Below are 19511 nucleotides of genomic sequence, written 5' to 3' on the forward strand. Positions count from 1 at the left end.
CCTAATTTCCAGAACTTATAACTACGTTCAATAAAATGGCTAACTCAAAATTTTGATTGGATGTGTTTGGGGAAAAGGTGGGCGTGAGAGCGTGGTTAGTTGCCCTCCAATCACTTTCGATTATTAAAAAGAGCACTAGCCCTTTGAATTTCCAATCCAATGAGCCTTTTTTTAATTTTCTATGACAACGCCTTCTACAAAAACCTTATATGCCCCCAGGGCATAACTTACAACCCCTGCCCGGAGGGCTGTGGGGGAGTGTCCTCCTCAAAAACTTAATTTCTATGTGGAAATCAACTACGCTGAACAAAATGGCTATCTCAAAATTTTAATTGGATGTGTTTCGGGAAATGGTGGGAATGGATGGGGTGTTAGTTGCCTTCCAATCCCTTTCGACTATTAGAAAAGGTACAAACTATTCCAATTTCTAGTTGAATATTCCCTTTGTGTTGTCTCTGCAACAACTTCGATTAAAAGTGCCCTGCCCTAAAGGAAAAGATAATAAATAACACTTTGTATTATAATTACTCCTCTATAACCTGCACACACAGATTCAAACCTGTCCCCCGAGAGTTGTGGGGCAGTGTCCTCCTCAAAAACATATTTTCTATCTGGAAATCAACTACGCTGAACAAAATGGCTATCTCAAAATTTTGATTGGATGTATTTGGGGGAATGATGGGCGTGGGGGGGGGCTAGTTACCATCCAATCACTTTCGACTATTAAAAAGGGCACTAGCAACTCCAATTTCCAATCGAATGAGCCCTTTTTGAAGTTTCTACGACAACCCCTTCGATACGAAGTGCCCTGGTATGGAAAAAATAAATAAATAGAAAATACATTGTGCCAACATCGTTCTTTACTTTGGCAGCGAGATTGCGCTGCCTATGATTCTTACGATAATTGTTGTTATCGATGATCATTGTTTCGTAATGATATTTCGGCTTTCATAATGTTTTTTTTTTCCTTTATAGTGCATTAATTTGCAGTGTCATTTCTAATGTTCATTTGTGGGTTAAAAACAAACAAGTAAATAAATAAAAGAAAACTTAAATAAACTATAAAGTAAAAAAAATAAATAAAATAAAATAAAAATACAAGTGTTGGCTTGTTTCAAGAACTGGGAGAATTCGTTCTATTTTAACTACAACAAATCGATTCTTGAGATTCAGATTCATCATATTCATTAATATCTATTCCCTCACTAATAGATATTAATATCATTTTTAGTTTCGTTTCTCGTAAAGAACGATTTACAGACATATCTTATCAGTCAGAGTTTTGTAAACAATCTGCAAATTAAAACAAGTCCAGTGATAAAAAAAAAGCTTCAAGACATACCAATATTTGAATCTCTGCTAAACCAAACTCTACATGCAGTTAAGTTACGAAAAAGTGAAATACAGTCAAAAAGATTTGACTTCAAAAAGAAAAGAAACAGTCAAAAAGAAAAGTTTTTTTTATAGCTTTTTATCCAATAGACAATAAATCAAAAGCTGTGTGAGATAAATTAAGGAGAATAAAGCACATAAAATGGGACAAGTCCAATAATACCAATCACATGGTACATATTTCGAACCAATGCTCACAGTTCGTCTTCAACGCGAAAAATAATTGCTAAGGAATGAAGCTAACAGCTAAAAACCCATAACATAGAAACAGCCCGAAAACAAAAATAAAAGAACATTTGGTGGTATATTAGTTTTAAAACAAAGACTTTAATACTAAATCGTTCTTTTTGGTAGAAAAAATTAAATTTATTGCTGAATAACTCAGAATGTTTGGCTTCAAAATCTTAGATTTTTCTTACAATGCCGATTGGACGATCTGTTTTTCAAATTATCATCGGAAATTAGCAATTAAATATTTTAACTAAGAACAAATTACTGAAAGCTGTTTCACGAGAATGATTTTTAGCCGTCTACTTAAAAAAAACAGTAGAGAACTTAAAACATCAATGTAAAACGACCCAAAAAACAACGGCAAAAGGTCAATCGGTGATAGGTTAGTTTGAAAACGAAAAAACTTCAAAGTAAAAATTGTTCTATCTGTATTTAAGTAGGAAAAAGTTTTTTTCTTGTTGAACAACTCTCATTTTTGTAGTCAAGTAATTTAAGACCTACCATGCCTACCATGCTACTTGGCATGGTATTTAAGACCTACCATGCTATTTAGTATGGTAGGCCAATTTTATCTTAGAAATTATCTTTGAAGATACCAGAATGAATTATCATCGTAATCGACAATGTATGGTCGACGATAAACTAATTCGGCGTTAAAATCATCATCAAAATTAGGTGCTTAATTTCTGGATTCAACTGTTCTATTTGTATTTCTGTAGGATGAATTCAATTTTCAAATGAAAACTCAAATTTTTCTTATTTCAGCAGTCTTAGATTCTTTTTTTTTTATTTGGAATGATTTGCCAACATTATCTTGGAGATTATCATAGAAAAAAACAAAACCGAATAACTGAATTATCATCGGAATCGAGCATCTATGGCCGATGATAAGCTAGTTCGGTCTTCAAAATCAGGATTTTTTGTCAGTGAGTCAGCTTCACATGGTAGTTATTAGTAGTAATGCCGCATATAAATGGAAGCAGACTAGACAATCGCTGCGGAGCAGTAAAAAGAATCAGAGGAGTCAAATATGATGTTGCCATTACGCTAACCAAGTAATATCGAAGCGCTTTTACATCATTATTATCAACTTTAAGCTTATTAAAAATAAAATAGCCAGTTAAGCATATGCGTCTATAATAGACTATGTCAATAAGAATAGATTAAAGCTAAGAATCCGCTCATTAAATGCTTTGGAGCGCTTAACTTCGTATTTCTTCCTTTTGTTTTTCATGATATTAACAAATACAAAGATTTAGTATTAGCAAGAACGATCTATCTAATAACAGTGCATGAAATAGAATCTTGATTTAACTTAATTTAACATAACTTAATTTCAAGAAAATTGAACTTGATTACTCCTCCTTATGGACTACTCAATAGATATGCTAATAGAGACTTGATATCAGTCAGTATCTGGAAATAAACTGACTTTGTTCATACAATGAACAAAATAGCTCGATGTCTTTTTAGGCCTAATACACATAGATATATATATATATATATATATATATATATATATATATATATATATATATATATATATATATATATATATATATATATATATATATATATATATATATATATATATATATATATATATATATATATATATATATATATATATATATATATATATATATATATATATATATATATATATATATATATATATATATATATGTGTGTGTGTGTACATATACCATTGCTTAAAGACTGGCCCACTTGCTCAGTCTATTTGCACGAAAATTGTCAGGCAAATCAGGAGCAAACCAAAAAGTATTTAACTGAAAATATACGAACAATACAAAAAATGGCTTTAAGATAATATACAATCAGCGCAGGCACCCCTGCCAATTTTCCGAAAAGTTCAGCAAACCATTCTGGCTGGAAAGAGAGATACATTTTGACGAGGTTTGGGCTTCAGGCTTGCTCCGATCCTGGGGTCTCTGGTATTTTCCCACCTAAAATTCCCACCCGCCCCCAAAATCACTGTAATCGCGCGAAGAAAAGTCATATTCTTTGTCATGTGGTGTATGCCCAAGACAAGTAAGGAAAATCTTTTATACCCTCATTTGTCGACTGGTATATTACAAGCAGATAAAGGGAAATAGCATGTTGTATTTTTTGTTCTTGTTTTTTTCTCATTTTCCTCTTAGTGTTAAAGGCAATGAGCTTGTTTAGTTAAACTATTTTGCCTGAATATTAAAAGTGTATACCATGACAGTATCTACTCAACAACAGTTGAATATCTACCAAAATATAGCTCATTTCTGTCTTCAACAAAAAAAATCAACTCCATTGTGTCTAAGTTTATTTTCCCGTTTACTCACAAGTACCATGCCAATGAATCACTTGCATATTCTTTTGTGGGGGAATATATATATATATATATATATATATATATATATATATATATATATATATATATATATATATATATATATATATATATATATATATATATATATATATATATATATATATATATATATATATATATATATATATATATATATATATATCATATCGAGAGAATTTGATCTTCAAGTCAAACATATTAAAAAAAAAAATTAAAAAAAAAAGATGGGTCAAAACTTAGTAAAATGACAAAAAGAAAAAATAAATAGATAACAATAAAATGAATGACTAGTTTTCCTGGCTATTATACAACTCAAGAAAACTCTGAACAAAACTCTTGCGATATCTTTCATGTTTAGCGTGGATGGGAGTCAATTTGGGGACTGTATATGGGATGGTCTGTTGCGTGCGGGAAGGTAGGGTTTGGGGATGATGGAACGTAATCGGGGAACAGACAGGGTCTTGGTACCGAAAAACGGCCAAAGTGGTGAGCTTGAACTTACCTAGTAGATAATAACATGGAACCTTCCCTTCACCATTTATGATTCCAAGTGCTCGTTTTTGGACATTTTCAATCTGTAGAGCTAGAGCTAGGCCCAAACCTATACTAAACAGTATTTGAAATTGTAAAAATTATAGGGGTGTTAACTGCAGTTATTCAACTTTGAAAATCCATATCTGACAGCCGTTTTTTCCAGACTTCATTTTGCTTTCAATATACAATATTAAGTAACAAATATAAAGTAACGCAACTCACCAGTGGCTTGAACAGGTACTTCTGGTTCAATGGCATCAGTTTTGACATCTGTTTCATTGGCATTACTTTTGGCATCATTTTCAGCAGAAGCTGCAACTTCTTCGGCAATTACAGCAGCAACTTCTGGGACTGGTGCTGCTTCTTCAACTGATGGCTCCAATGTTTCTTCTACGTCTGATGCAGAGCTTTCTTCTATTTCTTCTATGGAGCCTGGTGAATCTAGCTTTATAATGTGTTTTTTTGGATCTGGCTTGAATCCAAGATACAAGGCTCCAGATTGCCAAGCCTATAGATAAGAATATGATGCTTTAAATTCGAAGTTTGCTAAAAAGTAGAAAAAAAACTGTTCTATTTAAATATTCAACGGAGAGGGAGGTTTAATCCACCAAGCCAAGTCGAAGCATCATTTTTTCTTCTTTCATGGATTCTGCAAAACTATGGTTACACCTTCTGATACCCTGTTGCTTTTTTGACATGGTGTTGCAGTGTTTTAAATTTTCATGGGAATGTAGTGACAAACACCTAGTAAAGAAAAACAGTGGTTCCACAAGCCAGAATCAAAAATGCAGAAATTGGAAAGAAATTGTGACAAAAGGAATCCTAGTTTTAATCAAAATTTCCTGTGGTTTGGAAAATGTATTATTGAGAAGAAAAACATGTGCCTGTAAACAGTCCGAAGAAATAAAGCCAATCCTTTTGGCTTCCTTTGTGTAACGTATTAAAATTTATAAGGGAAATCGACAAAAAATCTTTCAATTTTCAAGCCAAATAAAATGCTACCAAATTTCCTATTGGCATGGCATTAATGGATATTTATTTTCCCCTATGTCTTTGTAGAAGTGATAGTTAAGTTTATATAAAATAAGACAAAATATAAAATAAATATCAAAAAAAGTTAAAAATATAAAATAAAAACACAAATAACATATTCCCAATATGCCCGAGACTTGTGGCCATTACTATGGTTTCTGGATTTTTAATTCGCACCACATTTGATTGACAAAACAAGAATCTTGTTCAAGAGAAATTTAATGACAGCGTAATTTAAAACGCTGGGTGATATATTACATGCTGGGCATAGAATTCTTTAATTTGAAAATTTCGGGATTTCGTGTCTTGACCAGTTTCTCCCAAACCTACAGAATTCCTTATGAAAACTATTGAGCCATAATAGGCATATACAAGCAAGGATACCCAAAACGCAGTGCAGAATAGGGTTTCAGGCCCCCACTTCCCTACAAGGCCTGAAATACACCAAAAGTAAACAATTTTACAAAATTCAGAAAAAAGTAATGATTCTATGTAAAAAAAAAAAAAAAAAAAACCATATCTGTCTACCCAATCAGAAGTTTTTTAGAAAATAAAAATATTGCTTCTGTCTAATCATCACCCATCCTGTCCATTGTAATTCTCAGTTTTCTTATTTTCCATTATTTGCGAAGCTATATATATATATAAAAAAAAAAAAAAAAAAAAAAAAAAAAAAACTTGCAGTAATATGAACAAAAATGGGGGGAGTGATCATTTGAAACGAAATATGACAAAGCAGACTAATCTAGAGTTTCTTAGAAAGACTAGATATCAGGTGACATTTGTTCTTGGTATTTGCTAGCTCCTTTTAAAGTTATTTGGAAGAAACCTGTACCATAGCTTGTCAAAGATTTTCACTGCCCTAAAAAACAAAAATCCCTAGACTACAGAAAAAAAGTACTAAAATGGAAATTTATTAAAGCTGTGTCTTCAATTGTATTTTTCTTCAAAAACTTGCAAATTCTTCAAAACATTTCTGTGGAAATTTTCAATTGTTCTATTAAAAAACAAAAGACAGTTGCATTGATTGCAATTTCTTAGAGTTTTCCCACTAGACAGCAAAACAAACTGCATCAAAAATTTCTCTAAAATCAAAAATCACTGAAAACATAAATTGCACATATTTTACCCTTTCAAGGCTTTGTCTCCAGGTAAATTCCCAAAAACTCGGAGAACAATCTTTCGCCATTAATAAAAAATTAAGCATTTTGCTCACTTCAATGTATTGTGTTTACCCTAAAAGATAAAACCAGACATTTTTTTTTTAACACTATTCTGAACTTCTTGCTTTTTGCAGAAATTTTGACTTGATGATGACCCTGCAAAACCTTGATCATATCATATGACCCACCTGACCAGTTTTTCACTTATATACCAAAAACTGGGTGAATTCATGGACAGTCCAAAAAATTCCGTTGTTCTTTCAACAGGCAACATTTTATCAAGTAAACTTGAAACCTTTTTTTTGCACTGTGTAGTAACTTTTGGTAAAGTAAACAAAAAACACGTTAAAACAAATACACATTCTCTATTTTGCTTCAAACACATACTATAATAATGCAGAGTTGAGCTACCCTCCTTCACCAGCTTATTAAATAGCCTATGGCTCTATGTCAAGTGTGCAAAATTTCTACATTTGGCAGAAAGATTATACAACTAAAACCTATGTATGCTTTCAGTCAGTAGTTCAAAGATTTAAATTATTAAATTATTTCTTAGAATTTGGGAAAGTGGATTTGACATAAAGCAACAGCGGCTGCAGTTTCTATTGATAATGACTCATTAACTGTTATTACCCAATTAAATACTGAAGCATATTGAGCCAAATTATCAAAAAACTAAATTTTGTCTTATAATAGGCTAATATAAATTGCAGACAGGGCTAACTAAAGCAGGGATTTGGGTTAAAAATAAAAGTTCTTACAGCAAAAGCCGTGACCAAAGAGAAGGCTAGATCATCAAACAAATGTGAATTGCATCTTCTTTGTCTAGCTACATTAAGATGTTGCCAAGATCCTTCAGGGATCTTGGCAACATTAAAAAATTAAAATTGGCAAATTAAAAATTAAAATTCTTACTGCAAAAGCTGTGACCACAGAAAAGGCTAGACCACCAAACAGATGTGAATTGTATCTTCTTTGCCTAGCTGCATTAAGATGTTGCCAAGATCCTTCAGGGACAGGAAGATCATTCATTGTGGGAGGTTTGAAGGGAAGCTTTGAGCCTCCAGATCCCCATCTTTTCTGGCCTATAAATTGAGAATTGGTAAATACATGGAGAGTTATCAAACGTATTGACAATATCTACCATAGCTTCTTATTTTAATTTTTCCACCTTAGCTGCAACAATGTACTAGTTCTTTAAGCCTTACAAGTAGTCCTAGTAAAAGTCTGGACAAAATCTCCTCATTTACAAGGTAGTAACTTTATGTTACAAATTGCAAAAACAGGCAGCTAAAATATCCACATTAAGTTTTTTTTGACTGGAAGTAAGGAGCAACGTTAAAACTTAAAACCAACCGGAACTACTCCATATATGAGGAGAGCTGCAAAATTCCTCAACCCTTGCTGCTTGTGCTAAAGTCTTGTAGTTCTTTAATAAGATGCTTCTCATTCAAATTCAATGGCCTTTGTGTTTCAGGAGTTGTTTCTAAACAATTGTGACGAAAATTTCAAACTTCAGCATGAAGAGCATTGGTTGAGGAAGGGCCATCCCCCCTCAAATATGGAATAATTTATGTTGGTTTTAATTTTTTATGTTTTAATGTGCTTTCAGTTGAAACAAACTTGTTTTTATACTTAATTTCTGACCATTTTTCAAATCATGCCAGGAAATCCCATTAGTATACAATTTCCACTTCGTGTAAAATTGCACCAAACTTATTGTAAAATGTCTTAGGGGGGAAAAGGAGCATTGGAGGATGGCTTGTTGCCCTCCAATCTTTTGGGTCACTTAAAAAAAGAGCACTAGAACTTTTGATTTCCATTTGAATCAGCCCTCTCTTGATCTTCTATGACCATTGGCTCAATATGAGTAGCCCTGGGGAAAACAACAAAAAAAAGAAAATAAACACAAATAAACACACATATATGAACTTTCTTCTGACAAAAATACAAATTTTCGTATTTTTGTAGATAAGAGCTTAAAACCTCTACAGTAATGTTATTTGATATGCTGAATCTGGTAGTGTGCTTTTCATCAAAGATCACTTGACTTTTTGGGGGTGCTTCCCCCCTTTTTTGAAAATCATGCAAATTTTCTCAGGTGTGTTGCTTTTGATGAGTAGCATTAAACTTCATGAATTTTATATATTTGGAATTAACATATCATCATAACATATCAATTAACACAGAAATCAGCTGTAGTTAAATGATGTTTTGCAATTACTCTCTGGTGTGTGCTGGCAATCTATAATGAGCCATCTCTATCCCAAAAAATTCCAGGTAGACAAGGAGGGAAAGCGGAGCCCACTATCACATTTTTTTTTGCACATGTGTGTGTCCCTAGTTAGAAGTTTTCTTCCTTTTTTTTTGTTTTATCTTAGCTCCTCTTATTATATTTTATATGCACAGAGGGTGTGGGGTGGAGGAGGAGCGTGCGTAGCTGTGTTGGCCTCAGGCGGCTTGGTGCTGCGGTGAGTTGTTAGTAGTAGTAGTCGAGGGGATGAACAATTACTATCATTATAATAATTATTGTGCTGTTTTGGTTCTGGCTAGCAATAATTTTTGATTATTGCTGTGAGAATAGAGCAGTAAAGGAGGTAGGACTCGTTAGGGTCATTCTGGTTCATCAATCAGCTTCTTTAAGTTTTATTTGCACAGCTCAAGAACTTTACTGGATCCCCTAATCAAATGTCTAAGCAGAAAAACATTCCACCAGCTAGTGCAAATACTTTGGACTACAACTAAAATCAGTTTTACAGCAGCATTGATAAAAATGAGACAAATACATTTCAGAGAATTGTAAGATTTATTGTCCAGAGGAAAGTGTCAGGAAAGTGTTTATGTCTAAGACGTGATAATTTACCCAAGTATTTTAATTTACTAAAAGTATTGGCAGCAAAAATAGTACTATTTAAGTAGAAATTAAATGCTATATAATAAGTACTGTGTAATTCCTGTTTGAACCTGCTTGTGTCATTTGGTTGTCTGTAGTAATTTTTTTTTTTCTGTAAAAGTCTTCTATTATGTTCTAAAAATGAGTGACATCAACTGTAAGCAATGGTGTGTTATCAGGATTTGCTTCAAACTTGGGGCCTTCATCTTCAAGAACTGATGAAAATACCAACAGAATCTGGGATCCTCTGCATTCAGATCATTGGTTGACAATAAGAACAATCGAGGAAGAATTGAATTTGACTGACACTACTGTACAAGAGACTTTGACCAATGAATTGGGGATGAGAAAAATTTGCAAAAAAATTGTTCCAAAAAAACCTGCTGCAAGACCAAAATAACAAGGATGGAAAAGTTCCCTTTTTTGGTTAACTGGGTAAACTGGGTAACCCCCAGTTTCTGGAATATGTCATTACTGGTGATGAGTCTGGGATGTTTGAATATCACCCAGAAACCAAGAACCAGGAAGGCCAAATGGCCTTCAATGTTTTGATTGACCATTTGAGTTTCATCAGGAGATGCAGCCTGAAGGTTGATCACAATATTGCTCTTTGTCACACAGCAATTTCAATAAACAAGTTGTTGGCCAATAAAAACATTCCTGTGACTCCTCAGCCTCCTTATTTGACGGACTTGAGTACTTTTGACTTTTTTTCTCTTCTCTAAATTGAAAAATCACCTCAAGAGAACTCATTAATCCTCAAGGGAATAGCTGCTGAGAGCTATTGCAATATTAGAGTTCTTAAAGTTCTAAAGGTAAGTATATGATTACATTAATATGCTTACTAGCACAAATAGTAATAAGGAGAGGGTATTTTGAGCACCATTAGGAAACTTCAAAGGAGGGCAGGGGGCAAGTGCTACTAGGAGCTTGTTTTTACTAAGATTTAACTGAGAATATTTTGGATTTCCTGTTTATGCACTTTTTTCAATGCCTTCTTGTTTTGCAGGAGCATTGAAACTTATCCCCTGCTGGTATCCATGGGTGACGAACCTGTTAATAAAGTTCTTTTTTAAGAACTCACCTAGAAGACCACAGAAATGATGACTTTACACTTCATTTTCGATTTTTCAGACCCCCTCCCCCTTAAGTAAATACATTTGGAGGAGTGAACTCTAGAGGAGTGAATATATTTTGAAGGATTTTTATGCAAGTATTAATCTCAAATGTAAGAAATGTAGGTTGAAGGAAGGAGTACTAGCCTCCCTTATATTTAATTGAGCCTTTTATTCAACAGTAAGTAAAAAGTAATCCTTGTCAATAGAAACCTATACTCTAAAAAAAAAAAGTTTTCATTAAAATATATGCAACAATAAAATATATTCTACTAGGATTGGAGAATAAGCTTGTAGTATTTTTATATACTGTAAGCATTTCTGATTGCATTAAAACTTAACATCAAATGGTAGGTATTTAATCCATTCCTAATGGCAAAGACAAGGAGCAAGATGTCACTTTCAGGGTATATATATATATCTAGCCAATCAACAGAGCTTATGCAAGCAAAACTTTCAAATATTATAATCCCTATTTTTACTGTCACAAGCTAATGGATCAGATAAGCAAAACAATTGCCTTAGTGTGCTTCATTATTATGTCTGGCGTTGTATATTTGCCTAAAATGAAAAAAACAATTAATGAGAAAACAAAAATTAAATTTCAGTTTACAAATGTAAACAAAAATGATGAAAATAGTGGAACTTGACACATTCTGATTGGCTGTAATTGAAAATTCTAGACATTGAGTTCTAGAGGCTAGAACTCAATGTCTAGCCAAGCGCCTTGTCTAGCTAAGCACCGAGTTTTATTTGTGAACGGTCGTTGCCTAGACATTGGATTCTGGCTAGACACATGTCTAGACATGGGATTATAGCTAGATATGCTTGTGAACGCCGCTTAACTGAAAAGGAATTATTTTACAAATATTTTCTTTTCCAGTTCTTACAGCATTGGAAATAAAAATAAAATTACAGTGAAGTAAAATTCTTGAACTGATGGATCTTTTGACAATTAATAGCATTATTATACATCAAATATTCAATTTGATGTTGTTTATACTTACCAAGACTGTTCAAGACGAATATTTTTTTCAGTAAAGTGCCAATGACGCAGTAGGTTTAAGACTTTTACAGTGAGAGAAGGAGGTGATACCCAAATTCTTGTTTGTAGTTATTTTTGTTCGTTTCAACCTTGATTTGCATATTCAATTTAAGTTTCACTTGTTATAAGATTTATTTATTAATTTACATTAATATATATTGTATGTTTGTTTGCATTGATTGTTTATTTAATTTCTGTTTGTTTTAAGTTTCATTTATACTTCAATAGCAAAATATTTTTTTTTCGTTTTAAGCTTGATTTTCATATTCAATCTCACCATTACTCGCTTTAAGATCTATTTATTCATTTATATTATTATTTGTTGTATGTTTTTTGCTATAATTGTTTATTTAATTTCTGTTCTTTTTTGGTTTCATTTATTCTTTAGTAGTAATTTCTGGTCGTTTTGAGTTTGAATTTTGATAGGTATTTGTAGCTGCTGAGTTTCAGTTTAAAATTGCCTTTACTTTTCTTTGAAAAACTTATTTTTCAGAAAGTTCTTTTTTTAATTAATTTGTGTTTGTTTTTTATTGCAAAAATTTTCAAGTTTTAAGAAAAATCCTTATTTCAAAATCAAACTTTTTTTTAAAAAATCAAATATTCATCAAAGTATCAAAACTGGTATAAAAGTAACAATATCAAAGTGAAAAAATGGGTTTGTGTCAACCTCGGAGTTTGTATTATATGATGTTTGAACTATTTTTAACAGAATGGCTATCTCCAAATTTTTAGCAGACGGATTTAGGGAAAAAGGGTGTGGGGGGGGGGCGGAGGCTAATTAACCTTCGGTCACTTTTGACTCTTTAAAAGTAAACTAGAACTTTCTATTTTCAATCAAATGAGTCATCTCTGAAGTTTATACAAGCATCCCTTCTATAAGAACCATATATATCCCCAGAGTATAACTTACAACGCCTGTCCTTGAGCCCTGGGGGTGTGTCAACCCTGGAGTATTAATATCTGATGGTTGAACTATATTTAACAAAATGGCCACCTCAAATTTTTATCGGATGGGTTTATCCATCTGATAAACCCAAAGTTGTGGAGGTCGGGAGGGGCTAGTTGCCCTCTGATCTTTTTCACTCTGAGAAAATAAACTACAACTTTTAATTTCTATTTAAATGAACCCTCTCTGAAGTTTATACAAGTATCCCTTTCATAAGAACCACATATGGCCCCAGGACATAGTTTACAATGCCAGCCCCCTGGGCCCTGGGGGGTTGTGTTGACACCAGAGTTTTTGTTATCTGACCTTTGAATTTTTTTGAAAAAATGGCTCTCAAAGTTCCTGTCAGATGGGTTTGAGGAAAATAGGATGCAGAGAGGGGGGCTAGTTGCCCTCCAATCTCTTTTGATTCTTAAAAAGTGAACAAGAACTTTCAATTTCCAATAATATGAGCCCTCACTGAAGTTTATACAAGCATACCTTCCATAAGCACCATAAGAACCTTTGATGATCATTAAAAATATTTGTTTTATATTGGTGAAACTTTGAAAAATAGATCTTCTGCTTAACTTAAGTAGCCTACAAGAATTTTCAGCTTCACAACTTTGCTCAATCCCAATTTATGAGGTTTCAAACAAATGCAAATATATTTCAAATTTAGAAAAATACTATTGATATGGCTTAAAATTCTTTCCAATAACAGGAATTGCAATTTCAAAACTAAAATCAGAGAAAAGGGAACTGAAAACTAAGGTACAATATTGTCTTGTAAAACTTCCAATATGTCAAGTAGGCAATTTCCTAGGAGTTAGAATTCAGAAGAGGGTTAACATAGTAGCTTGGCAATACCTTTCTGGAGTATGTTTTTGGCCCTTGATTCATTACTGAGAGTTTATTGAATAATAATTACCATTCCTGAATCAGCTACAAACAACGATTCTTCCTCACTAGACAGTTTTCTTGTTTTTAAACTTATTCATGTTTATTCACTTAAGTTTATTCATGTTTATTCACACGTTTATTAAACTTATTCACTTATTCTTGTTTTTAAACTTATTGTTACTATATTATTTTAAGCTATTCACTTTTATCCTCACTAAATTATGTTGAACACTACATTTTTACCCCATTTTCTATATAGCCTAAGGCTATATGAGATACTTAGAGAAGGGGGGTAATGTTTATATTAATGGATTGCTCAGATAGCTAAGAAACAAACTTACCTCTATAGTCAGAATTGCATCCTAAATCTAAATTTAACATTCATTTGCATTGGATATGAGTTTCCTAGCTTAGATTGTCACCTAACCTAGTCTGTGGACCCTAACAAGCCCAGTCCCAACCTTCAGTCAATCCCAACAATCTAAAACAGTAGAATTCTAGTTTGGCTACTTTTTACTATCTTGGAAAGGGCTTAGGTCAGGAAAATATAAATTTTGGTGATCAATCCAGGGTCAAAAACACAATCTGGAAAGGTATTGCCGAGCTTCTATGTTAACCATCTTTATATCTAAGTCTTAGAAATTTGCCTACTTGACAGGTCTATAACCTACCTATTGGAAATTTTGACAAAACAACATTATACCTTACCTTTAATTGCACTTGCTGGTGTATGGACAAAGCAAGTGTACACCAGTTAGTGATGATGGGGTCAGGGGACATCTGTTGCATCCCATTGAGTGAGCCATGGATTTTTGTTGCCTATTCCTTGTCAAGATTTGAAGCTATTGATTGTTGAAGATCCCACTCTCCTCTTACTTAGGCATTTCCACAGACCTACAATTTCATTGTAGAAGAACTTGTTCCTTTTTCTTGTCTTGGCACACTTGCAGAACAGCTTTGCTGAATGACCTCTTGAACTTAACAACCAGGCAGGTTCAAACATATCTTTGCCATCAGACTGGAGCAGCTTATAGGTCATTATCATATTGCCTCTGTGTTGATGGTATGTCACAGTTGGTAGCTTCAGGCTCTGCAGTTGACATCCATACTCTTAATATTTTAGACCCTTCATGCATTTTGTCACCCATCTTTGAACAGATTCAAGGGCTATCCAGTCTGTTTTATTAATTGGCATGGCAACACACATTCTATACTCCAATCTAGGTCTCACCAGGCTTTTATAGAGTTGAGTCACTGTTGATGGGGATCTACTAGTGATTGTGCAACCCCCAAATCTGAATCTGAGGTACTCTTGGAAATTAGTTGTCTCTCACCAGAATTTGATAACATTGGATGTTACCATTGTAGTGCCCTGCACTACAATGTGCAGCCTATACTCCTAAAATGGAGAACCCTGCACTTTCCAACATTGAACTTAAGTCTCCGTATACTGGCACATTTGCAAAAGCAATCTAGGTCTGACATTATTGAGGCTACATTCTGCTGTGTGTCAATGGGACCAATAAGTTTTGAGTCATATAGGCTTAGTTCATCAGTCATGTTTTTTGAAGTATTGTTAATGCAGATATTGAAAAATGTGGGTCCCAAAACAGTTCATTGAGGTACCTAACTAAAGACCTCTGCCACTTCAGAGTAGAACTCAAAATAACATATATAGAATAATATATGCAGATAATGTGGAATAATTAATCAAAATTGCTTATTATGAGTTGAGGCTCACCCAAATGATGGGCCAGGGGGCTCACCATTCCACAACATCAATCCTGCAATAACTGAAAATATAAAGTATTTTTGAGTATTTTAATGTCTTCCACAACTCAAATGGTCCAATATTCTAAAGCCCAATGAGCCTGTCTAATCTCCTAAATTGGGAACAGAGGAGATCAGTGAAGTTCTGACCTGTATTGGATGAGTCTCCATCCTCACCCTCCACCTCTCCTACTGTCTATGCTAAAGCTTTCTTCCTTCTGCTGAGTACACCACCCCCACCCCAAAGACTTTAATAAGGTAAAGTTTTGTATGGGAAGAACACATAGTAAATCTATTATAATTATCCGATTATAAGGTTAAAATACATACTCTGTGATGGATGCAAAATTGCTTTGGCACACAAAATCCTATTAAGGTCAATTCCAAACAGTCATGATCCCTTTGTGCCAGTAAGTGAAATGGTCAAAACACCCTTATTGGAGCTATTTTTTCAATCCAATCATTGTTGTCAATCACTGTCCACAAGTTATGCAAGCTGTCTATTGTTCATATATAAGGTTTTTATCAAAGAGGTAATTGTATAGACTTTGAAAAAAGTCCCATTTGATTTAAATTGAAAGTTCTAGATCCATTTTTTAAAGTCAAGAATAATAGGACAGTAAGCAACCCCCCCATGCAATAAAAACTTGAAACTTTTTGCAATCAAAAACAAACAAAAATTAATTAAAAAAAAACTTTCTGAAGAATAACATTTTCAAAGAAAAGTAAAAACTCAAAATGACCAGAAATTACTATTAAGAATAAATGAAACCCAAAACGAACAGAAATTAAATAAACAATCATAGCAAAAAACATACAACAAGTAATAATGTAAATGAATAAATAGATCTTAAAGCAAGTAATACTTAGATTGAATATGAAAATCAAGCTTAAAAAAAATAGTTTGCTATTAAAGTATAAATGAAACTTAAAACGAACAGAAATTAAATAAACAATCAATGTGAACAAACATACAATATATATTAATGTAAATGAATAAATAAATCTTAAAACGAGTGAAACTTAAATTGAATATGCCAATTAAGTTTGAATCGAATAAAAACAACTACAAACAAGAGTTTGGGTATTGCCTCACTGGCAAAGCCTAAAACCTACTGCGTCATTGGTGCTTTACTGAAAACGAATTATATTACAAATGTTTTCATTTGTACTTAATATTGAAAATAAATATTAAAACTACAGTAAAATTTTGAACTGATGAGCTTTCAGCAATTAATATCATGATACATCAAATATTCAGTTTAAATTATTAGTTCTTTCCAAGATTGGTCAAGACAAATATAGTTTCACTACAAACAAAATTTGGATACTGTCCCCTTCTTTAACTGCAAAAACCTAAAGCCTTCTTCATCATTTGCGCTTCACTGAAAATGAATTACTCTTATATAACAAATTTATTCTTTTCCAGTTCTTACAGCATTGAAAATGAAAATAAAAATTACAGTGAACAAAAATCTTGAACTGATGGATCTTTCAACAATTAATATCATTTTATATCTAATATTCAATTTTATTTTCTTTATACTTTCCAAGACTGTTCAAGACTCATATAGTTTTCAGTAAGGCGCCAATGACGCAGTAGGTTTTAGGCTTCTGCAGTGAGGTGATACCCAAACTCTTGTTTGTAGTTATTTTTATTCAATTCAAACTTGATTTGCATATTCAATTTAAGTTTCACTTGTTTTAAGATTTATTTATTCATTTACATTAATATTTGTATGTTTGTTTGTATTGATTGTCTATTTAATTTCTGTTTGTTTTAAGTTTCATTTATACTTTAATAGCAAACTATTTTTTTTTTATTTTAAGCTTGATTTTCATATTCAATCTAAGCATTACTTGCTTTACGATGTATTTATTCATTTATATTATTACTTGTTGTATGTTTTTTGCTTTGATTGTTTATTTAATTTCTGTTTGTTTTGGATTTCATTTATTCTTTAATAGTAATTTCTGGTTGTTTTGAGTTTGAATTTTAACAGGTATTCATATCTCCTGAGCTTAAGTTTAAAATGGCCTTTACTTTTCTTTGAAAAACTTATTTTTCAGAAAGTTTTTTTTAATTAATTACTTGTAAACACTATACTTTGAAAAATATTACCATCTAACTGACTATTTACACTGATTACAATACAGGGTATATCATTTAATGTTCCATTGCAGCCAAATTTTCAGTTATCTGTTTCATTTTCTCTGGTTTTAATTCTGAAACTGTAATTCCTGCTATTTGAGTAGAATTTTGGGTAAATCTGCAGGTGGCACAATAATTTAGCTGGGATGAAAGTTAATACATCATTTGATGCCTTTTTTATGATCTTTCATGATTCAATAATTGCTTCTGTCTCAAATTGTATCTTGAGCCCTTAAAGGGGCCCTGAAGATATTTTATATGAATTATGAAAGAGCATAAAAAAGCATCAAATGACATTTTCACTTTCATCCTAGCTAAATTATATGGTCCACTGCAAAGTTACCATGAAATTTACCCACCCCCTAATATGCAAATAAATACCCCAAATTGGAATTTACCCTGAATTGTCAACAGTAAAGTTTTGAATTGCAAAATTCAGTGCTATTTTTGTTGATGGCATTTGAAAAACTTGAAACATTAGGATAGGCCTACCAGTTTATATTTGTGTTGCCCCATAAATGAGGTTTGAAGTGTTATAAATATGTATTCTTGGAATATACTAATCTTGAACAACTTATTTATACACTAGTGATATGTTTTTAACAACTTCAATAACTTAACTTACTGATGATAACTTCTTTGGGTGGTTACAAAAATGAAATACCTTTGGGGCCCCTTTAAGGGCTCAAGAGGCAATTTGCAACAGAAGTGATTATTGAATTATGAAAGAGCATAAGAAAAGGCATCAAATAATGTAGGCCTATTCACTTTCATCCTAGCTAAAGTATTGTGTCACCTGCAAATTTACCAAATTTTAAGCCATAGGCCTATCAATGGGTTTTTCTAAATTTGGGAAATGTATTACACTAGGCCTAGTAGATCTTTGTAACTTCATAAATTGGGATTGAGCAAAGTTATGAAGCTGAAAACAGTTTTGTTGTATTTCATTTAAGCACAGAATCTATTTTGCAAGGTTTCACTTTTATGACACAAAGATTTTAAAGGTCATCAAAGGTCAGGACTCTCTAGAGAGAGGAGTGGAGGTAGGTATTTCAAAAAACCTTCCCTGGACATGCTTCAGTCTGTAGACCTGTCCCTGAAACTTTCATTTTCCTGACCTAACCCCTTTCCAAGATAGTAAAACTGGAATTTTACCTTTAAAATTGTGTCCATCATACTCAAGATTAACAGCCTATTGTCCATGATTATGGACGATACATTTTAATTGAGATAGGCCAGGGTATTTATCCAAGATTAGGCACTGTCTGAGTAGGCTACCTTACCAAACTAAAAAAAAATATATAGGCCCTAAACGAAAGAAAATCTTACATTTTTCTGGAACCTTAGAAACTCGGGAAACAATTTGCCGGCTCCTCAAAATACCAGACATTTTTACTATCTGATTTTCAATTTTTTTAGGTTTTTCGATTTTCAGTGTGCGAGGAGGGACATCAGCATTGCCAAGAATTTCGCCAAAATTAAGAATGTTACGTCCAAACATTGTTTTCTGGTGGAAGACAAAACGTCCATGAAACTGACAATTGACTTGTCCATGACTTGACAATTTTTCAGTAGCAAATTAATTTGATGCGTTTGCTCGTCTAGGCTCACACTAATAAGTTTTTTAACATAGAATGGCTTCCGGATAGTGCACGGAAAAAATCACAGAAAGTGTTAAATTTGTCTCAGAATGACCCTCTTTTTATTTGAAATACATTATTGAATAGCTTTTTAGGAATATGATTACTTTTCTAAATATATTCGTTATTTGGCTCAAAAAGAATCTTCAAATTAAACTAACAGTAATATTTTAACGGTTTGGTAGAAATATTTCGACAAAACCATTAAACCACTGTGCCCCATAGACTTGCAGCAAAAATTGAGTCAAATCAAAGTCAACATTGAGGCATAATTTTTTAAATCTAGAAAAGGCAGAAGCTTGAAAAAGTAGTCTGTTTTTAGTAGAGAATTGGTGGGAAAGAATTAAATTT

The 19511-nt window shown here is 32.7% G+C and overlaps 1 protein-coding gene across 1 annotated transcript in view; it reads right to left on the bottom strand.

Annotated features, from left to right (window-relative positions):
* LOC148953298 (apoptosis-inducing factor 1, mitochondrial-like) overlaps positions 1-18976 on the bottom strand; it is a 71687-nt gene extending 52711 nt beyond the window's left edge. The window contains exons 1-3 of the mRNA XM_089088468.1: positions 18850-18976; positions 7633-7802; positions 4745-5030 (exon numbers count right to left, since the gene is read on the bottom strand). Coding sequence (XP_088944594.1) covers positions 4745-5030; positions 7633-7802; positions 18850-18910 — 517 coding nt within the window. The 5' untranslated portion in view covers positions 18911-18976. The remainder of the gene's footprint in view (positions 1-4744; positions 5031-7632; positions 7803-18849) is intronic.
* Between the last annotated feature and the right edge of the window lie 535 nt (positions 18977-19511).

The sequence above is a fragment of the Artemia sp. Qi Xiang Cuo genome, chromosome 4 (genome assembly GCF_049724085.1).
Source record: "Artemia sp. Qi Xiang Cuo chromosome 4, ASM4972408v1, whole genome shotgun sequence".
Lineage (NCBI taxonomy): Eukaryota > Metazoa > Arthropoda > Branchiopoda > Anostraca > Artemiidae > Artemia > Artemia sp. Qi Xiang Cuo.